Below are 26,397 nucleotides of genomic sequence, written 5' to 3'. Positions count from 1 at the left end.
AGGTCACACACCTCTGTATCCCAGAGCAAGCCAGCCACGTTGCCAAATGGTACTTAAACTGATAAAATATGATGGCAAATTCCAACAACCCAGGAAGCCAGGAAAGGGTTCTCCTGAAAACCTTCATTTAAAAAATTCTTACTAGAACATGAGTGGCATAAGAAGCCAAGGGAAATGATAGTTCTTAGGGAAGGAAAGGTGGTGCTTTACTCTCCCTCGATATTTCAATAAACAGGACTGGCAACCAACCACTCTGCTTTTAAAACATAGTTGAAAACCAAAAGAAACCTTGAGAAGACAGAGAAGTTTCCTATCCAAACAGGAAAGGGAAAGGTGTGGCTGGTGCCAGCAGCCTTACCATCATCTAATATGTCCTGGGCTGCCACAGAGTTGGTGTACACCACGAGGTCAGAGAGAGCTCGGCAAAGCTTCACGGTTTTCCTGCGACGAGCCAGCCTGCTGGGGTAGGTTTAATGTACCAGACAAACCAGGAAATTGTCAACATGCAAAGCATACTTTTATCCCCCTTTCTCTTCTTTTCATCAATAGGAAATAAACAACTGTGAATCATGTGGCAAATCTCCTCAGAAAGGGCTCTGAAAGGATCGTTCCCCTTCTACCTCTAGAGTCACACTACAAATTTTTCATTTAAAACCTGTTGAAGTAGCTGCACTGTTTTGCTGGCAAAAGCAAAGCAGACAGCTTTGAGCTGTAGCTGAAAAAGGAGCATTTCAGTGGCAACAAATGTTATTCTCAATGGCACTTTTTTGATTGCTTTTTCTTTGCAGTCTCAGACGTGATCAGGTTGGTCAGGCTGTGATGCACCCACACCCAGCTTAAACACTTTTCTCCGAGCACAATTTACAGCATGTAAAATGTAGCTTGGCATTTGCCATTAGAAATGTATTGCTATCACACTTCTTGTCAGTGTAAGGGTAATTGCTATTTGTAGCCTATGAGAAACTACACAATCAAAATACTGGGCTACAGCACTCCCAGCAAAATATATCCCAACAGCAGTGTCAGAAATGACCTGCTCTTAAGAACAGACTTCCCTGAGGCAGTGACACAGAAATTCTGGCAGTATTACCATGCCTCTAGCTTTAACTGAGCTGTAAAATGATGGTGGTTCATAGCTCACCTGTGGAGCTGCCCCATCTCCTTCCCAGAGGAGTTTTGCTGGCTTTCTTCCTCATCAGATGCACTGTGGTTTTTCGATGTTGCCTTCACAGCTTTCTGTTGGGAGAGAACCAAGAATGGCTCTGTCAGTTTATGGACTGGTTCCATTAATTTCTGCCATTATCAGGTGGGTGGGTGAGTGGCAGCACAGGTTTTACAGCACAGGCCCAGTGTCCTACAGAGATACAAAATGATCCCTGGGGGGCTGACAGCAGAATGCCAAGTGTTTCCACACAGGTGGAGAAGCAAAGCCACACAAAGCATCTCTGCCCTGATCTCACTCCATCCAGCTCCTCAGACTCAAGCCTGGAGCCATGGAGCAGGCTTACCTGCTGGCTACCTGGCAAATACAAGCCAGAAGATCATTTATTTATGGCCATAGTCTGTTACCACCCTATTTTCTGCAGTTTCCCTCCCCTGCTCCCTCCTGATGTCAGAGGGCAAACTTACTCCACTGTCTCCAGTACACTGGCACTGGTCCTGCTGGTACTCTAATGGGCCATATTAACAACCAGCATCACTCCATGGGATCTAAGTGTACACTGCACTGCTTCCACCTACCTCTGCTTTCCTCTCAGTCCCAACCCATTTTGAAAATTTAACAAATTTATTCATGGAGCTGAGAAAAGAGCCTGGGCAAAGTTTCCAAACATCATCTTTCTGCTGCCTTTTGAGCCACACGTACAAGCATTCTCATTATTCTACCTTATTGCAGAATAAATAGTGATGATAACAAGATTGAAGTCTCAAAAGCCCCCTTTTTAAGAAGCATCCATTAATAAAGCTTCCACTATCAACATTATCTCTTCTGTGATACCAACTCACTTCAAGGGAGAGCTTCTTTAATTCCCTTCTCCTCAAGAGGTAATTAACAATGTAACTAAGAGCTCCCTATCCTTTTGCTCATATGGCAAGGTGCTAGCTGAGCACAGATTTTTTTTCTCCTGCTGTGACACACCAATAATGTACATAATTTAGTTTGCTGTGTTCAGTGCTGGAATAAAAGTTGACTATATTAGAAATCACTGGCATGGTTCAGTTTTGAAATTTGAAGGTCTGTGGAGGTTTCTGGCAGATAACTTGCAGGAATTGCCAGCCTTAGTGTCTCTGTCCTTCCACTGGCAGTTTTGAAAGAGTTTATATATGGATGCATTTGGCACAAGAGCTGGCTGAAATCACCACAAGTCATTATTCCTGGGTGGGTAACTCTGTACCTGCAAAAATACCAATAGCAGCCATTCTTCCTGGCATCCCTCTAGCTGTGAGGCATTAGGGGAAAATTACTGGATGCTCCTGTTGACTCAGGCTATAATACAACCATTAGTAGAAAAACAAATTAAAAAAATCTCTATATATTCTCTCTTACTTGTTTCAGCAGAGATTAAACAAATGGGCTTTCTAACCTACTTATATCCATTAGGATAACTAGCTGAAGTAATTAAATTATTGACATACTTCCCAGCCCTCAGTGCAATCAGCAGTTTTGGTGTCTGACTTCTATCTGTGACACCTCATGCCAGAGCATTTGTTTTCCCCTCAGTGAGCACAGGTTGCTGTGTGAAGTGTCTGCTCTCCTGCACAACAGGTATTTGCAGATCTCAACACATCCTGGAGTGAATAATGTGCACAAAGCTAAAGCTGCAGAAAGAAAAAGGAGCACTTTGAACTGATGTAAGCTGAAAATCGAAGTCCTGGTATTGTCTGCCTCTTGTGATGGCTCCTGGCTTGCTTCAGGGCTGAGGAGCTGCTGGCTAATTAAGGTCTATAAAGTATTTCGTAATTACTGTGTTTCCCCAACTGCTGCTCAGATTACAAATTCCAGAGCGTGCTCCCTGCTCGGCTGCAGCTTCCAGCAGGGATGGCACTGAGGAGGAGCACAGGCAGAGGCAGCACTGCTGGCACAGTGGCTCAGCTGCACTCCTGCCCCATGCCTCTCACAACCCCATCTCCTGATTTACTTGGTATTTGCTGCTCCACCCTGGGGGAAGGGAGATTTTGGTTGCCCCAGCTCATGCTGAGCCTGTATGTTCAATAAAAAAAAAAAAAAGAAAGCCTCAAGGCACCAGGGGAGTGTGGGAACAGGGGAGGGAGATGACAGGAACACATTTGTCAGGATATGGGAGTGGGAGGAAACCTGGAAACACTGTCCCTGTTTTGGTGGCTGCTGTCTGTCCAGCTGTAAAATGAAACCTCACACCCCTCTGAATCCTATCAGCTCTGGCTTGGTTCAGTGGAGCTGCCACAGTGAAGACCCAGTGAAGCAGACAATCTGACCTAGCAGCTACACAAACACAGAAAGGCTGTGTGCAAAACTGTGAAGAGACCAGAAAATAACACATTTTTAGAAAGCAGGAGCCCAGAGCCAGGACTCAGCCACTGAACTCCCTTATAGCAAGAGGAAAGACAGTAAGAATGGCACTGCCAAGGGTAAACCAGGGTAAAACCAGCCTGTGACTGGAACAAGCACTGTCAACTCTGTGGGCAGAGCTCTGGAAAACAAGAATACAGCAAGACATTTGTCTGCATTGCTCTTCTGCTGCTGCACGTTTGATCAGAAAATCAGCAGTTTCACATCCCTGGTACAGATCATCTGCTTGGTCAGGTGAGATTTTTTTGGGTTTTCTTTTTTGAGTTTGCATGATCCACTTTTAAAGGGATCTCCATACTGCTAACAGCTGTGTTCTTCTGAACAGCAATAAATACACCAAGTGTAACCACACATTTCTTTCCTCACTGCCCTCACACACACTGTCCCTAGAATGCTGGCAGTCCTTGAGGAGCTTCACTTACCTTGTGTTTACCAAAGTTGCTCATTAATGATCGACTGTGGGACTTTTTTCCACTCTCTTTTGTGTCCAGGTTCTGTGCAGAGAGAGTGAAACAAAAAGTGTCACTAGATACCTCCAGAAGTATTTTTAAGGACTCTGCTACAGCCTCTGAAAGTCAGTGTCTACCTGATGCATGTTGAAACTTGTATGGGACCCTGATTCACTATTACAAGAGTACAGTGTTTGCACATGACAACAGAAAATGAGTTAAAATCTAAACACAAAATACTGATCTGTGTACACAAATTAAAAACCAAAAAATCATTACAGGATTTTTCTTTTTTATAAACCTGGTAGTTCAGCAACCCTCTAACAGTGAGGGGAAAACACTAGCAGTAACACTGCTCAAGACAATCAATGCTGTAGTGAAAACAATCCAGCAAAAACAGGCAAGTAACAACAAAGTAGAAGGTTTGAAAGTGTACTTGGGAATAGCCACAGTGGTAAAAGGGGAGGGAAGGGAGAGGGGGAGCTCTCCCCTAACAGATAAATGTGGAGTTTTGACAGCCTGTTCCTATCACAATGCAGCTCTGACCAGATGTCTCAAGCACAAGCACAAACTGAGTATGGTCAAGCCTGGCTTCAGGCAAAACTCAAAGGTCCAGAGCCTTGGAGAAAGATACAACTACATAAACCCTACAGAGTGGGAGGATGTGCAGAAACCAGAGCTTGAGCTTTAAGACTACACTGGTAACAGAGCAGACAGAAAAATTCACTCTGTAGTTTCAGATAACCAGGGTTTGCATCCAGCTGCAGTGCAAGTCTGGTAGCCATTGATTTCAGGAATGTTCCCAAAATTCCTGTATATTTTACTGTTTTACAAAAACAGTTTGATGTCATAAAAGAAAAGAAACACACCATTCTTGATAAAAAAGAGTCTGGGCATGAAAACAGAACCTTGCTTGGGGCAGCAAAAGCACAATTCTGTGCTTTAGTGCTCTACAAAGAGCCATCCACATCCCAGGCAGCTGCTGCTTTCAGTTCTCAGGGCTGGTCTTGGTAGGACCAGAGCAACAGAAAAGGATCTTGGCCCAACACCCTGGGCACAAACCAAACTGCTCCACACCTGCTTGCAGTGTTGGTGCTTACAGAATCAGTTCCTTCCCAGTCTTACAAATTAGCACCTATTGAAACACCTTACTCCTCAAATATCACCATTTCAATTCTTTCATTAGATATTTTCCTGAACTAGGTCCAAGTTTTCATTTTGGAGTAAACACTCAGAAGCTGTTCATAAGTCATCAGCTTTCTCACCTGAAAGCCATGAAATGCCCCTTGCATAGTTCAATAGTCAAAAGGGAAAAACCCCACATACCTGTTTCAGGTTAAGATTTAAACCCTCATGAGTTGCCTTCAGCAGTGCTCTCACAGTGAAGCTGTCAGGATCTTCCTTGTCCCTGATTTGGGATTCTTTTATCAGAGATTCCAGTTTAGTCCTTATAAAAGACTCCACCTGGTGCTCAGTTGCACCATTACTCTGAAAGACATTAAGAAATCCAGTTAACATAGATTATTGTGTTCATCCCTCCTGGGACCTGAGCCTGAGGGAGCATTACATCTGCTACTAATAGGATTAAAATAAACAAGGAGTTAAGAAATAAAGGGAACAGATCACAATCATTGGTGTCAAAAAATAAGAAACAGAAGGGATAAAAATAATGTTTCACATCTCAGTTTTTTTCATTTGTACATCTCCTTGTATAATTTTCATCTAGGAATTGTGTAGCAATTCCATCATGTCATTACTTTGAGTACAACACATTAGAATCTGGACAAAGCCCCCCATGCTCACAGTGCTGGCATCAGTGGTTTCTGTATAGTGTTCCCCATGTACCAGGCTCTGTTATTTATGTGATTTCAGTGACAAAATGTGCATTTCCAAACAATGCATTTCCATATCAAAATGTGGAATTATGTAACTTCCACATCTTAAGGACCTGACTTCAAAATCAAAGCTAAAACCTCTAATTTGCCCTAAGTAGGATTATGGAGTATGCATGTAAGAAATGTAGAGATGAAACAGCTCTGGGAAATGTGTGTTTGCACATACATAGCAGGGCTTTAATTTGCAGTCATCTTCAATTTCATCAGCACTATCCTCATCTGAAACTTCTCCTTCCTCAGCATCTGCTCCAAGACTGCATGGCAACTTTTTACCCTAAAATGAGGGAAAAATTATTAACAAAAAGACAAAACCACCAAATAACAAAACAATAGTGAGGAGATAAAAAACATGCTTACTTCTGAACAAGATGCTAATTCCTAAATAAGATTTTAGCTTTTCCAGGAGGGCTGCTTACATGGAGCAGGGAATGGGAGGCAGGGCTTTGTGAAAAGATGGTGGGACATTTAAAAATGCATTCCTCATTCTGATCACATTAGCTCAGCTCCACACCTTTCTGCAGCTACTGCCAGGGTTTCAGCACTGTCAGCTGAAGAACCAGCCTGAAGTTACAAACTCCAGTGTGCTCCAGACCAGCTCAACACTGGTGCTAACAGCAGAGTACCAACTCTCTTGCCTTTTGTGCATTTCTGTAGTAGGATTTCAAGCCAGGTGTGGTGGCAGGACTGACATTGCATTCTATTTGTTTGACTCCCTGCCACACCCACACTTCAAGCTTGCAGGGTTCATTAACTGTAAGTTCCACAAGCAAATGGATTCAGTGGAATTCAGCACCACAGTTGAGTACACAAAGGTTTTCTAATTCAGTCAGCTCTATTCTGGACACTGAAATATGTTCAAACCAACATCAAACAAAAACTGTGAATCCTTGTAGCCAGCTTGGTACAGAGGATGGGGACACACACACCCCCCAGTATCCAAAGAGAGAACAGGGGAGGAATTGCCCCCATGTGTCAAATTTAGACAACCTAATAAGCCACAACTCTATTAATCAGCCTCTCTAAGGCCTGCCTTGCATTTCTTCCTTATTCTATCCATCTTGGTCTTTGAAATCCCTTTCAGAGCAAATCCACTTACACTGGGAGGCTCAAACAATTAATCTTGCACACAACACTAACCACACTGCTCCAGGGCCTCCTCTCTCCCTGCTCCTTGCAGCCACCTTCTGAAGTGCTGCTCCTTCACAAGCACAGCTGATGAGCCATGAAGAGAGTTTCATTTCCTGAACTACTGCTCACAGCAAGGTGAGGGGGAATGCAAGGAAATGAAAGAAATTTTCAGGCACTTTTATATTATTCCAAAGTACTTGGCCCAAGGAGGCACTGCATGATAATGTTGAGATGCTACAGGGAAATGAGCCATCCAGAATAATATCCACTAATAACAAAACAGACAAACAAAAGAATATAGTAGCAGGTTCAGGTAACTGTCCCAGTTCCTTCTACTCAAACAATGCATTTCATGTAATTTTTCTGCTCTCCAGACTTAGTGTGAAGATTTAAAAATAAGCTCCTCCAAGTTGAAGGCTCTCAGCTAAGATGCTTCAAAACCAATTTTACTTCCACTGCTGTTGATACCACTTCTCTGTTGAAACACTTCACAGAAATACTCCGGGACACTCATGAAGGCCAAGGTCAACTGTTTCAGTGTCTCCAAAAAACTCAAATTTGAGCTGACTTAGTGCCTCTGTACTGTTCCACACACTGCTGCTGAACTGGTTCTCCAGAGCCAAAGAAAGTGTATGCTAAATCCCACATGCTGACTTCTGCTGCATTTTGAACATGCCACCAGTAGCAAGTTACCTTCACTAGGATTTTCCCTTTCAAATTTTGAGGGCTAGGAAGCTGTGTGGAATCTCCAGTGGCTACAGATGACAAGTCAAGTTTGTCACCAAATATCTCCTTCAAATACTGAGCAATCTTCTTTTGCTGTTGGATGCTGCAGTGGTTTTCAATAGACAGTATCACGGGAAACCTAGGAACAAAACCACCAGATGCTGTCACCACTACACTTTTAAAAGAGCAGACCTGCACAGATTAATTCATAAACTGATGTAAACAGTTTGCTTTTGCATTGTCAGTAGTCTGGAAACAAACTCACTCTGGGAGAAAGGCCTCTACACATGAACACCAAATCCCTGCTCTGTCAGAATCCCTCAGACAGTCCTCCAGGGGATTCTGCCCTTTCCTCCAAACCTTCCCACAAGCACACAGGGTGACAAAGTTTGAAGCTGATGATCACTGGATGTGAGGCACAGAGAAACTTGCAATAGAGCTCATCAGCAGCACAGATCATTGTTGTTCTGTGGAGCTGAGCAGAACTTACACTGTTCCTTTGCAAGGCACATACAAAGTCTTCATAAGCTGTAAGTGATCAACAGGCTCTTGGAGAACTGGGTTTTGGAATCAAGAGATTTAAAGGAAATGCTAAGTGCTTTCTGTTCACCTTCCAAAGACTGAGAGCTGCAGGAATGATTTGCTTTTGCCTTAGTAAGTGCAGCCACAGTGAGTCACACCAAATCTCTGAAGATGCCCAGCCTCTGAAGGAGGAGAACAACTTAGCGACACTCTCCCAGGCTCCAGAAATTTGCAGCTCAAGACATCCTTGATCTAAAGATGTTGTTTCTGTACATAAAATCCCATTTCTCCCACAAATTTGCCCAGTTGTTTTCTTACTTCTTACAAGTCCCAGAATCCTATGGCAAGGAACCTCAGAGCCCAACTACACACTGACTGCAGAAACCACATCTCTGAGTTCTGAATTCACCAGCCCCTCTTTCTAATCAATAACACCAAACTTCTGGCTTTGGGCTTTTTCTGTGTTTTATTTGGTTTTTTTAACCCCCTCCCTCGTATCCATTGATGGCTCACATTTTTTTTCTTCTCTTTTCTAATAAAGAGAAGCAAGCCTTTTCCCTTTATTCTCTCTAGACTATTCAAAATTCTATACACCTGCTCATGACTTGAGACTGGTGTATTTATCTTGTTAAACTACTGATGGTACCATGGCAAACAAAACAGAATCTGAGCATACCCCACATCTTGGTATTTCCTCATACTGAGACAGCTTTTCAATTTTCCTACTGAAATAAAGTGTTTTTCTTAGGTAGAGAATATTAAGATATTGATTCTTAAGAACATCCCTGTGGATATGAGTGGGAAGTTCTCTGCAAACAAAGGATCAAACTAATCTGTAGATATTCAATAGTCTCAGACTGTTCAAAATATTACTGAGTTTACAATGCATGGAAGAGCTTCCCAATTGAGGTTGAACTTTCTAACTTGATGAATGGAAAGAGCTCACACAGACAAACAGCAAATATGACACAGGCACTGTAGAGGGGAACAGAACCAACTTGATAATTTCTCAGTGTGTTTAAAGGAATTGACACACTTCCCAATGCCATTAATTTTGACAAGACAGACAGGTGCAGCTTCAAAACTGTTTCTGTACTTACTCATTTTTGATGAAGGCATATTTATTGATGGTTTCAGCCACATCACGGAAGAGGATTTTAGAAGTCAAAGTGTAGCCATGGTGCACTACAGGCTCTCCATCTGGACCATCCCAGCAATCCACTAGTAAGACAAGAAAAAGCTATGTGTGAAAGAGATGCTCAAGATCTTATACATTCCTGTTGATCTGGCTTGCCAGCAGTTATTAGAATTTCATTCAACTATTATGACCCACCAATTGAGTTAAGATTAATGAGACAGTCTTTTCTTATATCAGATCAGAAATCTGCAATATAAATCAGAAATCTGCTCAAGTTCTTATACATTTCTGTTGATCTGACTTTCCAGCAGAACTCCTGCTTCATTATTAGAATTTCATTCAACTATTATGACCCACCAATTGAGTTAAGATTAATGAGACAGCCTTTTCTTATATCAGATCAGAAATCTGCTATATAAATCAGAAATCTGCTCAAGTTCTTATACATTTCTGTTGATCTGGCTTGCCAGCAGAACTCCTGCTTCATTATTAGAATTTTATTCAACCTGTAGTGACCTACCAATTGAGTTAAGATTAATGAGACAGTCTTTTCTTATATCAAATCAGAAATCTGCAATATAAAACTGTTTTCCTCCCCTTATAAAAGGAGTTTACAACTGCAGTTAATCAGACAGCACAGGATTAACTTGAATTCACTATTGGCTTTGTGTTTAAAATAACTAACACCCTCCTCCTCCCAGCCAGCCCTCAGGGCACTAACTGTACCTTCAATGCACCGGCAGCCGTCCTGCAGCACCCGTGCATACATCTCCACCCTGGACTGGGACAGCAGCTGGTCCCCTGTCAGGTATGTGTTGTGAGAAGAGGCAATGAAGTAGTTGCAGAGGGGCTGGTCCATATCCTGATGCACCTCACAGTGCAGGGGATTGAAGACATCACAGGCAGGGCTGCGCATGAAGCTGGTGAAACCTCGGAACACAGACGGAGAGTTTTGCCAGGGCTGCAGCAGATCTCACCCAGACAAAACCTGCATTCCAGCACTGCAGTTGCTGCTCATCAGTGCTAACTTGTGTCTCCAGAACCACTGAACCACATAGCAGCTACAACCAAAACCCTGTTATTCTGCTCTAGAGCTTACTGTAGCTTTCCTATTCTATTTTCTATTTCTGCAGTGTAGTTTTCCATTCTACTGGAGTATAAAGACAAAACCAGTATCAAAATCAAACACTACCTTCAATGCCAAGAACATTTTGCTTCTTGTTTTCTTCTGATACTTCAAACTTCTGTATGATGTCAAGGCAATATTCTGGAGTTACATTATTCATCTGCAAAAAACATCAGTGTCGGGACAGTTATTTTTTTCACCATATCCACCAGCAGGGCAAAATCTACTTTAGGTTTTTGGGTCCAGCTGAAAAACCTTATGACCAGACACTGAGTCCAGTCAAACACGAACAGGACAGTCAGGAACACTGGCTGCAAAAGGATTTCAAAGGTTTTATTTTACTTTTTCTGTGGTGCACCAGCCTCACAGCTCTTGGATTTGAGGAGAAAAATAAGAGTGATCACTTAAAAGCTGTGTCATTTTAGTCTAAAGATGAAAATGAGCTGTTAAACACATTTAATAATGGTTGTAATGGGCAACAGCACTGAAATTCAAACAGTGTTCTTTAATATAATCTACTTTAACATACAAAAAGATTTGGAGGGTCTGATTTCATTTTCATGCATTTTCCAGTTCTGTGATTTCATTACTTACAAGAGAGCTCACTGTAATATACAGGCTAGGAGATAAGTAATTAGATTCTGAAATGAAACCCAGCAGTTCTTCTGAAGCAAATAAGAGTTCTGTCATCAGCTTCACCTAGCCCACAATTGCAGTCCTAACAGACAAGCAGAGCCAGAGTACCACCATACACAGATTACCTCTAAAATTAAAGTAGCTTCTGTCACTCATCTTTTCTTACCCTCCTGCCTCTCTTCACTTGTAGAGAACCAAAGTGAGAACTCAGATTGGGCACAGTTAGTTTTCTGTGCTAATATAATCACAGGATGGCAATGATGACACCAAAACCTCTGGCTGTTCATTTCAAGCACCATTCCATTCAGGGTTTGAGGCTGACTCTTTACACCAGCTTCACTCTTTACACCAGGTTCACTCTGTGGTCTTCTCTAAAGGCCTGAACCAGTCAAGTGTTGAGTTCCTTCTAAGAAATGTGGGTGCCATGAGTAACCACACCTCTGACACCAAAAAGGCTATGGCCTGAGTACCAAAAACTGCCAGAGGAGGGGCAAAACTGGGTATGCCAACATTAGAAGTACAGCAATGGGAAGCAACCAAGTGAGCAGCTCAACCCATCTGGTGACCCAAGCTGAACAAGCTGGAGATTTTTCCAGCCCTTCTTCCCTTCAGCCTTCCCTCTGTTTTTCCTCTGGCACAGGGAAGGTATGGCTCAGCCCAACTCCTTCTCCAAACATTTTATTTATATCTCCTAGCTAAGCCAGAGATCACAAGATGCCTGCAGGAATTACACAGGATAATAGGAACGAGAACAATTCAGTGGAGAACATAACTGACTCCTCCAGCTCAAGTAGATGTTGCTGTTTGACTGCACACTCTGCTCATAGCAGGTCCTCCTTCAGCACAAGCTGTTTGGAATTAACTTTTCCCTTCTCCCCCAGGGCTCCCTGATGGCTGAGTGGCAGGGTACTTGTATGCTCTAGGAATGAAAACATCTAACCTAGTCCAAAGCTGAGAAAACTCTGCTGATTTCTGCTTTTTAACTGTACCTTAAGAGATACAACTTCAGCTATTAATTTAATCTTGTTTTCATTAAGCTTTAAGCTACTCCACTAAAAATAATATCAAATAGTAATGATCACTGTTGATGGCTGAACATTTAGATGGATGGATTACTGATACGGGCAGTAGGGGAGCTTACAGAACGTGTTTGATACAGAGTTACTTTCTATATTCCTGGTTAAAAGCTTTGATTTTGATGCAAATTTGTTCTTTGATAGAGTATCACCCTTGGAATGACCAATAAGACCTACCTTAGCCTTAATCTTCAGTGCAGAGGTGGGAGAGAAAAAAGAAATCACTTTTGATTTCACCAGTCTCCTTGGAAGCAGGTCAGGCAAAGCTATTGCCCAAAATGTACTGGGATCTGAAGCTGCAGCACACTGCATTTCCAATAATGAGAAATTGTTCTGATTTCCCATTCTCATGGGAAAGGAAATAAGAGAAAGGAATACAAAGTAGAAGATTTGTTAGGGGGGGAAAAAAAGAAGAAATTAGAAAAGTGCAATTCTAATGCCAGGTGTTCCTACCCCAGTGTCTCATCAGAGCTCTGATGGTTTAGGCTTCAGTTGGTCACAGTTCATTGCTTTGTAAGAAAAATCAAAATATAAATAATAAAAGCCAAGACATTCTTCCAATTCTTTCCAGTGCAAGATGTCAATGTGAAACGTCAGGACCTACCAAGTCAACACATAAATCAATAGACTGATATTCCTTTTGTGTAAGGATGAGAGAGGGAAGAAAGCATTGCTTTCCAACCAAGTGTTTGTGTTGCCCAAAAAGGGTTTTTTTGCAGAAAGCAGTGAGGATTGACCAGGCATGATGATCTGGCCCTGTCTTCCTTGTCTGGTATTAACAAGCTCCCCAGTCTCTCTTCTTTTCAAGGCCCATGTACTGATATTTATGATTTCCTATTTTTTTCAGGTACTGGTTCCTGAAATTCTTCAGGTTTTTGATCATAACCTCACATATCCTGACATTCCCTGGCATACAGTATCTCATTATATTGCTTTAAAACTTCTTCCAAGAGAGCAGGTATAGTCACTTCAGAACATTTGTTTTCTGAAAGTGTATTTAATCCCCACTTCTTACTACTTTTTGTCAGGTTTTCACTGTTCATGGCATCACTGAGCATTCCTCTGACACTGTAGCCCAGACAAGCACTGAGAGTAAACTTCCCCTCTCCAAATGCACTGACCTGTACGGAACCACTGAGTAAAAGCTTTACATAATTATGTGTGCATGTTCTGAGGGTGTAACTGCCATATAATGACCACCTCTTCAGCTCAGTTTATGTGACCTGGGGCATTAATTTTTGCCACCAGTTCCATTTGATAACCACAGCAGACACAGTGTGGTACCAAGGTGATGGGGGGGGAATTAACATTTCCAGCTGTTGCTGTCACTGGGGTGTGTGGCAGGACACATCATACAACCTGCAGCACTTGCCCAGAGCATGCAGAGATCACTGCTGGAGGCAACATCTCAGCTGGATGAAAACTGTGTTGTAAAGTAAGTGTTCCATGGCAAGGCAGCAGGTGACAAGCAGGCACACAGGAAACCTCACCCCAAAAAGGAAAAACTAAAGGTTTCAGGTTTGTCACACCAAATCTGCCTTGAAACTGCACAAAGACATCAGCACTGGAGTCAGAAAGGTCTCTGCTGTCACTGAAATAAAAGCACTTGGTGTGATTTGGATACAGCAGAAGGGAGGAGGGAGTCAGGCAGCAATCAGACAACAGCACAGGGCAGAATTGTTCTCCAGGCCAGGGCAGAATGAGGTTGGTGACTTCACCATCCAGCTCCAGAGGGGCCAGCAGCTGCCAAGCTGCTCCTCAGCAGGAAGGTGATGTTTAGAGGCCTGTTTCACCCAAGCCCCACCACTCAAGGACAAGCATGAGCCAAGCACTGTCAGGCAAAGGAGCCTGGAGATCCTCCTGTGGAAGGGAACTTCAGCTTCTGGAGAAGACCAGCTCAGACATGGATATGGCTTAGTGAGAAAGGACACTCCCAAAGGGACAACACTCAGGCACAACTGGACAGCCAGGGATGCTCTTTACTCACAGCCACTTGTGCTAAGAGGGCAGCAGGACCAGAAGTCACTCCAGGGAAAGCAGCCTGCCTGCTACTCATCTGACATTTGCAGCCATATAACTGCAATTTCAATGGGGATGAGCTCAATGTAACTGCACCTTAGTGGAAATAATTTGTTTCACAAGCTCTGTGAAGGCAACAGGGAGCTCTCCTGTAAAAAAGGGTCCATTTTAGCAAGCCAACAAAAAGCACAAAGCCTTTTGTTCTATCCTCAGGCTGCAGGCTACTTAAAAGTCTTGCCAAAAGAGCAGCAGATGGAGTTGGACAGACTGTCCACAGATTTCCAAGCAGCCAGACAAGAGCAAAACCAAAATGCTGTTTGGATGAAGGCACTTGAGAGCAGCATTATGATTTGAACCATTGTCAGCTTTAGAAGGCAATCTTATCTTACCCAAGGACATTGTTATCACATCTGGGTCCTGAAATCACTGAAGAGTAAAATCTGCTCTCACACTGTTAATACTGGGAAGTGGGAAGACAAGAGGCAAGGAAAGTGCAAGTGCTTCTGAAGTGTGCACCAAGGGGTTCATCCACAGGAGATCATGCTTCTTTTCAGTTGTTTTAGGATGTTTTTTTAAAAATTTTTTGGGGGGAGGAAGGGGGAAATAATGTTGAGCACTTATAGCTGTTGACCCCCTCCACACTCAGCATTTTGAACAGCAAGATGAGAGGATGCAGGATGCCTGACTTAACAATCCACTTGTTTTTTCTATCAGTAGTTTCATAATGTGCTCTTCAGCCTCTTTCACATGTTGTCTCCCTGCTCCAGGTCCCTGACTGCTGTCTCATAGCATTGCACTGCAGCATCTCTGGGAACGTGTCCTCCCTGGAGCACTGCTTTGCTTTCTCATCAGTGTCAACCTTGCTGCTGCTGCTGTCAAGGGTGCTCCACTGAAGGGCCTCCAAGTAGAAGGCAGTGATTAAAAATGGAACAAAAGAAAAAGCAGTGAGCTAAGGAAGACTGAGGACAACAGCATAAAGGGGAAAACATCCAAACAGTTTGTGCTTTAAAGTTGTAATTAGTAGAATTACCAGGAGCAGATTGCTGGAAGGAATCCATGTTGGGTCTGTCACAGCAAGATGTGTGCAGTGAGAGTGCTCCACGTGTCAAGGGGGAGGAGGAAAAGCAAGAAGTCAAATATGCCAGAGAACTGCCACAAGCAGGGGGAAATCCAGGGAAAACCAAACAGCACTGACTGCTGAGATTTGATGCTGGGGCTAACTCAGAAAAAGCAGTCATCACAGGCAGGATCCCAGAATGGCACAGGAGATTACCCAGTGACTGCAGGAAAACCACACCATCTATAGCCAGGAACCTCTCCTAGGTCAGATGTTAGTATTTATTTTTTGAGGTTGTTTTGGAACAACACTCAGCAAGGACTCACAATATAAACAAACAGCCCAGGACCAATCACCAGAAGCAAACAAGAGATCAGTTACTTCTGTGCTCCTCACTGTCCAGTGCACAAATTCTTTCCATGGGCTCCTCTGGCAGGTTTTTTGTAGTCATTCATTGTCTTTTAGGATGAGCAAGAAAATCTCCACTGGAGCAGCATTTTTAGCTAAAGAATGTTCTGTTCAGCAAGTTTGTTCACAAGCACATCAGGGGGAAATGGCCAGTCTTTACCCATTACTTATGTTTCAATTTCAGATTTCTTTTTAAAATTCCTTATCAGTGCACATTTTCCTGTGGTTCCCTGGACCCTTCTCTCTGAATGGCTTCTCTCTGAGAAGCTTCAGATAGAAACACAACCTTCAGACAGAATTTTCTTTGCAGAAGTCCCACAAATCTTTGAGGAATGCCTGGAAAAGAGACTTTCCTAAAGAAAAATTGGGAAAGACAACATAAAGGGAGTAAAAAAAGATATAATCCAGGGCACCCTGCCCTTGGCCAGGTTGGTGCAATATCCCACTTTGTATTGTACCACAAAAGTGTAATTGAAACTTCTCCATAAAAGTCTTTCCCTATACTGGGATGTATTTATATGGTGATATCTACAACATGTATGGATGCATAGTGTTCCCATACCTTTTGCTCCACCTTTAGAAACTGAGCAAGTTCTTCAACAGTGAGGTGATCCTTCTTGTCACTGTAGCTTAAGAGCAATAAATAGAGATCTCGACGTAAGGACATCATCTTGTAAAACACTGAGAATTCCTCAAAATTTAGGGTTCCTTGGTTCTCATCTGTGTCTGCTTCCTAAGAAACCAAGACACCCAGTTAGCATGTTAAACACAGGTGAATTCAGGGAACAAACAGCATTTATGGACATGAACAGAAATTTGATAAATCCTAGTGTGCAAGATTCTGCTCAGACTCAAATTCTAGTGGACTAAAATAAATGCAAAATTATAATACCATCTATTGGCTTTTTCTGGTGAAAACAGGCACTACACAAAAGCCAGAGGTCCCCTATGAAAGTCTCAACACCATCTTTGGTTTTGAATTTGTTTCACATGCAAAGAGGCTCACCCTGGACTTTATTCTGCTCCCTGTTACTCTCCTGTATGCCTGCAGTTAGCCTGGATTAAAGCATAGGGAGGAAGATGGTAGTTTCACTCTGTGGCTTCCTCTGACAACAGAGCCTAACATTTTAAAACATTTAGGACAATGTCACAGTCTTAAATTCACTGTAATTCAAACTGCAGCACTCTCAGCCCCCTGACAGCACTCTGTGGGGGAGGACAAGCCTGCAGCAGCAATGAGATTCCACACCAAAAAATATGCCAAAGAGCACCAGTCTTGGTAGCAGCTTTTGTTTATCCTCAGAGATAGGAAGAGAAGAAAACAGCACTTAACACATGTTAATACAAGCTTTTTACTGTGAACATCTGCCTAAGAGGATTGCTTTGGCTTTTCAAAACAAAGAATATATTCTGGACAACTGCTGTCAAATGTTAGGTAGGTGTCCATGAAAAAGAGACTTCAGGGAAGCTACAACTCCTGCCAAGTTTCAGGCTGTAAGCAGATAATGGAGAGAAAGCAAGATCAATGTTTAGAAACATGCTATTGCTCCCACAAAATAAGTAAACCTGGTTGTTTTTAACTGGAAGTTGGCCCTGATGCTACAAAGGCTGAGGGTTGCTGGCTCATCCCCCCCTCATTACTAACACTTGGGAAGTGCTGAGTGAACTACACTGTCCTCCCCCCAGAACACAGCTTCACAGCTCTGCCTCTCCTGCAGCACCCAACAGCATCACCAAACCCCATGGATCTCAGGGAGCTGCAGCCCATCACACCCTCCCACTGCTGTGGCATCTGGTCACAAGTAAGCTATGAAGAAAATAATTCCTCTCTGGTGTCAAATAAAATTTAAAATCATTTTGTACCTCCTATGCATCTTAAATGACATTTCTAATTTGTGGGAATAAGTACAACCCAGCTTCACCTTTGCAATACAACCCCACTGGTTTCCACACTTCCCAGGTCTTTAGGGAGAAACTTACACTACATAGAAAAACCTCCAGTGCAGAATTTATGCCAGACAAACAAAGCACTTTCAACCATAGTAGATTATTCAGCTTGTCCCTATTTCCTAGCAAACCAGCTTTTGCCTGGCACTGTTTCTGAAGAATTAAGAAAATTTTATTTTGCTTTTTGTCATGTCCCTGGTTTATTGTTGCTTTCCTGCAGTTAGCACCAGGGCTGGTGGAAAATGGTAACTGTTTTCAGACAACATATGCAAAAAATTGATTCTGGCTAAGTAAGAGGAAGCTACTAAAAATTCTAATTATTTTCATAAAGCTAATTTCTATAAACAATTTTCCAGAAAGGAAATGAAAAAGGTTTTCAATAGAAACAAGTTAACTTCATTGTCCATCAGTGCTAGCCCAGAACAATTCAGTTCAGAGATTAAAACAATAATGTATCTGCAAGGTAATATTAATAAATTGTCTTCTGTGGGGTTCATGTCAATAAAACAACGTTCTGGTGTATCTTTGTCTACAATAAGTTAAGAGTTGTAAGAGATCTGTGAGGGGTTGAAAAGGGCAGAATTCAGCTCCCATCTTGCAGCTGCTGTTCTGGATCTGTCCAGAACCAGAGATCCCTGGCAGCACACAGTGTGTTAGAGGCCACCAACCTGGAACATCTGCCGGACCTTCCTGCGGGGCAGGTTGACGTTCAGCTTGTGCATCAGCTGGTGGATCTCTTCAATGTTCAGCAAACCATCCCCATTCTTGTCAGCCTCCTCAAAGGTCTGCTTGACCCAGCTGCAAACGTGTCAAGGGAAGGTATGAGAAGGGGATTTCCTCACAGAGGAGAGAGATGGAGCAGTAGAGCACTTGGACTCAGAAGTCACTGTCCCAGCTCTGCAGCTGGGCAGAGGGATAATTCTGCTTAGCAGAGGAGAGTAGCAGCTTCAAGGGAGAAGAGCTCAGCATTACTCAATCCAGCCTTCACAAACATGGATTTTCCAAGTCAGCAAAACACTTCAATTAGGAATCCCACAGTCTGCATTGTTGCTCTTGGGCTACACCATGAAATAAAGTCATTGCTGGCAAAGATCTGATACCATCTACGTGGTTCTCCCCACACTGGTGCCAAACCAAAGCAGTTTTACTACTGCATGCCACCTGGTACAACCTGCTGCTCCACCTCCTACCTGGAACAACTAGGACTGTGGCCTCCATGGAATTCTGTCTGAGGGCTACTGGTTTTGTGACTTGACACAAAGGAATCAAGCTCAACAGCCATCTGTAGCAGGGATGATGTTAACCTAGTGTGGGAAGATGGACCAAGGAAAATTGTGAAATACCCAAGTACATTGTTATCCACCTGTGGTTTCTGTGAGGAGCTCATTAAAGATTTACCACTCCTGCTTTTCCATGCTCTCTCCTCTAAGACTGTCACACAGCTCTTTCATCAGTATACTTATAACTCTTCCATCTCTGGACAACTTCATTGTCCACCACTCTATTTGATATCTTTGCCCTTACCTTGTGCCACACCTTCTACAAACTGGAAGCTGCACAGAGAAAATGGGTAAAGCTCATAGATCTCCTGCTTCTCCCCTCACAAGGACAAAATGGCATCAAACAAAGCCAGCAGCTGTCAGGTTCAGAGAACAAGAGGCAAATCTTCACACAGCAAAGGCCTAACCTCTAGCAATCTTTTCTTGGGGTGCTCTGCAGACTTACATGGCTTTGAGGTGACAATGGGTCAGTTTTTTCCTCCCTGCCCTTGTTGCAGTTTCACTGAAATGGTTAAAATTGGTACTGGTTCAGGACCATTATTTACAGCTTGGTACATTATTTACAACACCAGCCCCATTGTGCTCTCATTCCTGCTTCTGGCTTTTCCTCTCAGAATGTACTCTGAGTTTTCAAATATTGCTCTGATTTCTTCCACTTCCTCTTTTCATCTACTTGAATTTCTCTACTCCCTAACCACCACCTTTAACCCCCTCTTTGCATACACACCTCTTTGCAGCTTTTGCCAAGTTCTCACACTAGTGGGAACTGGTACAGGGTCATTTTGTTTGCAATCTCCCAGCTGCCACTTTTGATAACACCAACAAGACTTGAAGTGATTTTCAGCAGTAGAGAACACAGAGCAGCTCAGAAAAGTAACGGATAAATATAGCAAGCTGAGTATGTGTGCAACAGAGCATGCAATATATCCCCCAAATGGATATGTGCCTATCTTTGTATCATAATTAAAGGCTGAAAATCTAAATTAGAAATGCCTGAAGTGTGTATGTTCTCCAGAAGGAGCAGGTACAAGTGACCACTATAGATTTCTGCATGCCAGAAGGGAAAGGTTAGTTTTCATCAAGATGGGTTTGTTGGTTTTGATTTTGTTTGTTGGTTGGTTTTGTTTTGCTTAGGGAAGAATTCTCTGTATTTAACATGCTTGTCAGCACTGTTGTGGAAAAAAACACACTAAGAAAATATTCAATAGATAAGATCTTTAGAAGAAGTTCATTTTTGTTACTAGGCTACAACAAATATTGAAGGAGCTTTAAAGATTTAGGATCCTGACAATCGATGGAGGCTGAGAAGTACACACAGACATCATCACAGGTAGCTGCTGCACACCAAAAGAAATGGAGCTGGCCAGGAGTTACTACTCAGCTAACAGAGTTTTCCAACACTGTTCTGGTTTCACCTGTGCAGAAGCTAACAAAATCAAGTTTTCAGTTAGTAATATCTTGAAAAGAGTCTCCTCTGTCAGACCTTGCAATCTGCAGCAGCAGAATAAAAGCACAGTTGGGCAAAGAGAAGATGACAGAAATCCTGAAGCTGTGCTGTGGGGTTGGTATTTATTGAGATAACTACAAATGACTGTTTTGACTCTTCAGTAAGAATTTCACTAGCAAAATGCAAGCCTACCCCCTGACTTCACACTGGAGTTTAATGCAGTCCCTAAGGCACAGCAGATGGTTTAGTGCACAGGGAAGTGTCCGTGTCAAACCCATAACTCAGGTTTCCATCACAATCAATGGCAAGGTGCTTGGACACTGGACTGGAGGTGAAATCCCCAAGATTTCACCAGAGGCAACTGGATCAGAAGCTGGAGCTCAGGCTCCTCAAAGGATACTGATCGTGTGTTCTCTGCCTCTTGGCGAGGGAGTCCTCATCACTTATCCCAGCCATCAGGTACTTCAGACCTGTGATCCAGGTGCGAGCTTCCTCCGGGTTCGATGTGATCAGGTCCAGGGACTCCATGTGGTTGCCATGGTAAATGGTAAAGCAGCAGCTGGGGTCAAAGCTGCCCTCTGCGTGGCGGTGGAAGATCTCGGACTGCCGGCCCTCCGTCACTTTGTAAATGGAATCGATGACAACTGGGGGAAAGGAGAAAACAAAAACTGCCCTGCTTGGGTACCCATCCATCCACCTGACCTCTTCCTTTTTTGATCTCAAGCCTCCATGGCAGTTCTGTGAAATTCTAGCCCTAATTTTATTCAATAAACCACCGATTTGAATTTCCAATTGAGCACGGTGCAGCGGGAGCCGTTTCAATGAGAAATAACAAGGCACAGCAGTTCAGGATGTAATAATGCCTAAAGAAAATTTTCACAGTTAAGATTAAGAAACCTCAATCTAAACTTTCCTAGGTTCTGCATTTAAATTTCGATGCATGCGTTGGGAAGAGTTCAGCAGAGTTTGTTACACAGTCACTCTCCAGTTTGCTCACAAGTTATATAAACCTATGGAAAATGTTGACATCTGCCTGAGCCCCACTCCTGTTCCCCTCATAATCCTGCACTTTTAGTAGCTGGTTACAGACTACTACACTCCTGAAAACCTTCAAGTAAGTATCACATCCCATTTAATGTAAGCATTAAAAAGTATTTATTTAATTGATTGTTAAAAACACATAGAATCATAGAATTGGCTGGTTGGAAGGGACCTCAGAGATCATCAAGTCCAACCCTCAGAGATCATCAAGTCCAACACTGTTCTGGTCTCCCTCTGTAATTCACATTATCATACTGAACTAAGACATTACAAGAAGTATAAAAAAAATTACTTTTTGCCTTTTCACTTTTCCTGGAGGGTCTCCATCGGATGCAGGTTCTGTGCTCATCCAGGTAGAAGAGACGAACCAGCCCTTTGGTTCCACTCTTCAGCTTCACCATCTGAGTCCCAGACTGCATGACACTCATGCATCTTTCAACTGCAAAGCAGAAAAAAAGACATCCAACTAAACAGCCATCTAACTCCACTAATAAAATGGCCTGCTGGCTTTCCAGCATCTTGCAAACATACAGATCTTTTGACTTGCACCTTTAGACAGGAACTAGTGGAAGAGACATAGTGTATTTTCTTTGCTACTACCTTTGTCACATAAGAAAAAAAAAAATCATCTGTCAAAACACCCTCATGAGGAATAAGAAAAAGAAAACTTTACCATTTATTGAAGGAAAATATTTTATAGCTGTTCCATGATGTAATTTTAAACTGGCACTCTGAAAATTTGGAATGGTGAGGCTATCATTCAAACTCCACATTCCTCTGGGCTCAGTAATCCTTTAGCTTCTATCTGGTGCATTTGACACTGTTAGAACTGTTATCAGAATTAGAAATACACAATCCCTTCTCTCCCACACACATTTACACCCTCTCCATCCATTCAATCACACACTCTGATGACTTCCTTTTATGCCCCCATCCCACCCAGGATGATAAGGCTTTGTTTCTCTGTGTTTTGACTAAAATGCACTCATCTCTTCCATTTCATCTCACATCTTTCCTCCTACAGGTTTCCAAACACTGGAATTAAGATAGCATTTCCTCCTCATCCATGCTCTTAAATTACCTTCTCCTGTTTTTATCCATTCCCAGCCTCTCCTCACTTGGTACCACTCCAAATTCACCTCCCAGATGATTTGTTTACACTCTGGCTGGCTTCCAAATACTACCTGGGTTTGTCTTTATTTCCTCTTATCATCCTTCTTCTCTTCACCACTTCTCCCTTCAGTGCTCTGCTCACAACAAACACGGATGCTCCCTCCCATTCCTCCTGGCCAGGGCTGGGTTTATTTTCTCAGCTCCAGCCCCAGCAGCAGTGGCCTCTCTGAACCCTGCAGTGCTCCCCACCACGGCCGGGTCACCCGGCTCAGTTCAGCTCCCCAGCACATCTTCCAGCAGAGCCACACACCCCCGAGGCCACGAGGGCAAGAGGATAAACCTGCTGCTCCTTCCCAAGGCCCTCTGGGTCACACACAGTCAGAGCAGCATCCTAAACATTGCTCACATTTGGGACACACAGCCCCAGTGCTGCTGGACCAGCCTCCCCTGGCTCCCTCCCACAAAGCCCAATCCATCACAGCAAATAACTGCACTAGAAGTGTGCAGGCACCAGCCCTTTTGCTTGCACTTTTCCAGTTCTGAGAAAACACCATCAGAATGCAAACACTTAAATAAGACTACTAAATGTGTAAGGAAGTTCACTGCATCCTCCCTGATGTGCAGGTGTCAGTAACAGAATCTGTTACAGACCAGACTGGTAACAGAAATGCCACCCCACTCAAAGGCCCATTGGATTCCAGCTCTGGAAACCATTTACAATATTCCCCATCCTTTCCTGTAAGCTATTTATAAAATATAAACACACAAAGAAATATGCTAATTTCAGTCTCCAGCCAGACATTCACAATATAGCAACACTGCACATTAGCATCTGAATAACATGAAGTGGTTGAACAGAGCCGGTGCAGAATAAAGCTCCAGAAGAGCAACTCAAGAAAGCTCTCCCTAAGGAATAGAAAAACTGGTTCTAGAAAGAAAACCACAACATTTAATCCTCTGGATAAACCACAAATATTGAGTAAATGAAGCATATCTTTGATGCAGATATATATTATAACTTGGGAAAGCAAGACACAGTTTCCATCACATGGTATTTTTTTAACACAAGAACTAGCTGTGCATTTTTGCAGTCTGAAAATGAATTAAACTAAAACACACTGTAGTTTGTTTAACAAGAACAAAGAAAATTAATCTAAATTAAAATAAAATATTATGCTCATGCACTGAATACTTTAAGCATTCCTTTCAAATGAAAAAAAAAAAAAAATCTGAAAACTACAGTAACTGCTGCTTGCAGAATTATGCAAACTTATTCCTGAGTCTAAAATCATCCTAGCAGACATCTGACACCAAAGAGCAGTTTAATTTTTTTTAGTTCAATCAAGGATAGGAAATTCTTAGTAGCACACACATCTCCTTTTCAGAAGGAGCTGATTCTCTACTGAATAGTAAACCAGATACAAACCCATCTGAGCCAGCTGGACTTTCTCTGAGGTGGCCACACTCCCCAGCACACGATGGACCTCTGCAGCCAGGAGGAAAGCCATCTGAGCCCCTGCTAAGTCCAGATGTTCCTTGAAATCTTGCAGGTTAGACAGATGCTATTTATTCTACCTGACAAGCCAGCTCCTCTCTGCTGAGCAAAGGAAGCTGCTGTGTGCAGTCACTAAGCTGGGACTGAGCACTAACCATGCCTGACCTTATGTCTCAAAGCACTCTAATCCGCCCCAAATCGGGCACAGCTACCTTCCATCCAACTCTGCTCTAATCTATCCCCATGTGAAGCAGGTCTTTAATAACCAGGGAATAGCTTACCAGCGTGTCCCAGGAGGAGCCCTCACACAAAGTCCCAGCTCTGCTCACAGGTTTAACAGCCCTTCCCTCCACAAGCCCTCTCTGACAACGGTTTGCAATTAATTTGGTGGAATTCTCAGCAGTGACAGTCATGGTGTGCAGCTCTGCCTGCTGCTGTGCTGCACCACAAAGCCTTCGAGGCACACGGGACCCTTTAGCTGAGACTGGAAGGAAAATATTTAGGGAATTAGAACGTTGTCCCTGGCAGCGTTTTCAGTAGAACAGCAGCTCACTTTGATGTACAGGGCACATCACAGCAGCAAAATATCACTGGGATCACATCTCTGCATCCAGCTTGGATGCACATTTCCAGAAGGAGGCCATGGCAAAGATGGAAAGACAGAGAAGTACACAGCCCCCAAACTAGAGAACAATACACAGTCAAAATATCACGAGTCAAGGAATGAAAATACTCTGGATGCAATCACAAAAATCTCTCAGTTTTCTGAACCCACCACCCTATGTTGCAGTCGTTTATTCATCGTGAGGATGCTGTAACTTTGCATTTACATTAATGTCATTAAAAGCCATTTACTCCCTGCCCCATCCCCCAGAGACATTTTCTCTAAATCCCACAGAACAGCACTAATATCCAGCACACAGCTTACCTCTAATGGCATCAAATTGGTGATTGCTGTTTTGTAACCCAATGGCCAAAAAGCCCAGGAGAGCAGGACCCACAGAGGTGAGTCTGGAGGAATCCAGGGCCCCACTCAGGACCATTTTTAATAGCCACATCTCCTCTTGCATTCCAGATTTACATTTGTTTTGCAGCAACTCTTCCAACCCCTCATGGAATTTTACATTAAGCTTCTTACAGTGGATTTAATCATAATCTCTGTGAAGTCCAGGGACATGAGTTGGACTGTCCCCCATACTTCTGGAAATCTCCAGAACTCCTCAAGGAAGTGGCACACACCAGCAGAACCCCACAGGCTGGTGCTGGTGCTGGTGCTGGTGCTGGCAAGGCCAGGCTGCCAACAGCACAGGTATTTCATTTCAGCCCTCCAGAAGGCAGGGAGTTAAAACAAGCAGAGGAATCAGCAAAACACAATCTGTGACTATCAAAACAACTGCAAATGGCCTAAAATTGATGACAATCATTAGGTCTGGGAAAAAAAGTCATGCTTGTAAATTCACTAAATGAGATGCTGTTGTAAAAAGGAGTGAAACCTAAAAACATACTACCCAGAAGGGGAAAAAAACCCCAAAAAAACAGAACACAAAAACACCAAAACCTTTGTTTTAACTTTTTTAGGTCTGGAAACAGTCTGGTGTTGTCTTCTTAAAAACAAAGAACAAAACCAAACAACAAAAAAGCCCCCACAAACCTTGGGAACAGTAACTCCCAGCCGGTGTATTTGTAAGTAACACATATTTCACATTAACTGCTGTTTCAGCCTACCACACTGAGATTGCTGGCTTAAAGCTTCTGGGATGATGAATTAACTCATCTGATTTTCATATTACAGTGATAAGTTTCTGCTCTATGCCTTCTCCACGGCTGACTCTTGACCCTGAGTTATTCCTGCCATGGGAGCACCCAGCCCTTGTTCCCAGCCCCAGCCCTCAGCTCTCCTTTTGCACTTCAGAGAGCCCAAAAGACTTTTAACCCTTCTCATGCATAAATCTTGCTCCTACAGTGAGAATACCTTCTGCAGAGCACTGTGGAATGCAGAAAATTACTTGTTAGGACCGTGCTTTATTTACAGGGCCCTTTTTGAGATCTCCACTTCAGTACAGCAACTGAAATCTGAGCAAGCAGCCCCTGGACACAATGAATAATGCATGTTTTCCATCCTGCTGGAGGATCCCAGGCTTCTGCTAGTTCAAACTGTTACCTTCAAAAAATTAGCCCAGGTTTCCTTCTGGAAGTGTTTTGGAAAGCAGCTGATGAACAGAGCACTCAGCAAGTGCAGGTTCTCTGCTGAAGCATCCTGAAGTCCTGAGCAGCCACAAAGCTCCAGGACCCCAGCTCTATGTTTGATCCATAAAGAAACACCTTGGAGAAGCCACTGCCTGCTAGC

The 26,397-nt window shown here is 43.0% G+C and overlaps 1 protein-coding gene across 11 annotated transcripts in view; it reads right to left on the bottom strand.

The window, feature by feature from the left end:
* The window catches only part of PLCH1 (phospholipase C eta 1), a 49,559-nt gene that overhangs the window by 10,281 nt on the left and 12,881 nt on the right, over positions 1-26,397 (bottom strand). For 4 of the 11 annotated variants that reach the window (XM_071752873.1, XM_071752868.1, XM_071752872.1 and 1 more), the window contains exons 2-14: positions 21,735-21,881; positions 20,802-21,045; positions 18,343-18,472; positions 16,290-16,460; positions 10,598-10,691; positions 10,132-10,335; positions 9,368-9,488; positions 7,713-7,884; positions 6,058-6,165; positions 5,323-5,484; positions 3,970-4,041; positions 1,142-1,236; positions 359-456 (exon numbers count right to left, since the gene is read on the bottom strand). In XM_071752873.1, coding sequence (XP_071608974.1) covers positions 359-456; positions 1,142-1,236; positions 3,970-4,041; positions 5,323-5,484; positions 6,058-6,165; positions 7,713-7,884; positions 9,368-9,488; positions 10,132-10,335; positions 10,598-10,691; positions 16,290-16,460; positions 18,343-18,472; positions 20,802-21,045; positions 21,735-21,881 — 1,818 coding nt within the window. Of the gene's footprint in view, positions 1-358; positions 460-1,141; positions 1,237-3,969; positions 4,042-5,322; positions 5,485-6,057; positions 6,166-7,712; positions 7,885-9,367; positions 9,489-10,131; positions 10,336-10,597; positions 10,692-16,289; positions 16,461-18,342; positions 18,473-20,801; positions 21,046-21,734; positions 21,882-23,981; positions 24,195-24,978; positions 25,250-26,397 lie in introns of those variants that run through there. The other 7 variants (XM_071752867.1, XM_071752869.1, XM_071752862.1 and 4 more) reach the window with 6 other exon arrangements.

This window comes from Heliangelus exortis, chromosome 9, assembly GCF_036169615.1.
Source record: "Heliangelus exortis chromosome 9, bHelExo1.hap1, whole genome shotgun sequence".
NCBI classification, from domain to species: Eukaryota; Metazoa; Chordata; class Aves; order Apodiformes; family Trochilidae; genus Heliangelus; species Heliangelus exortis.
The sequence above is the reverse complement of the archived record's forward strand: the minus strand, read 5'-3'. Positions and strand labels throughout refer to the sequence as shown.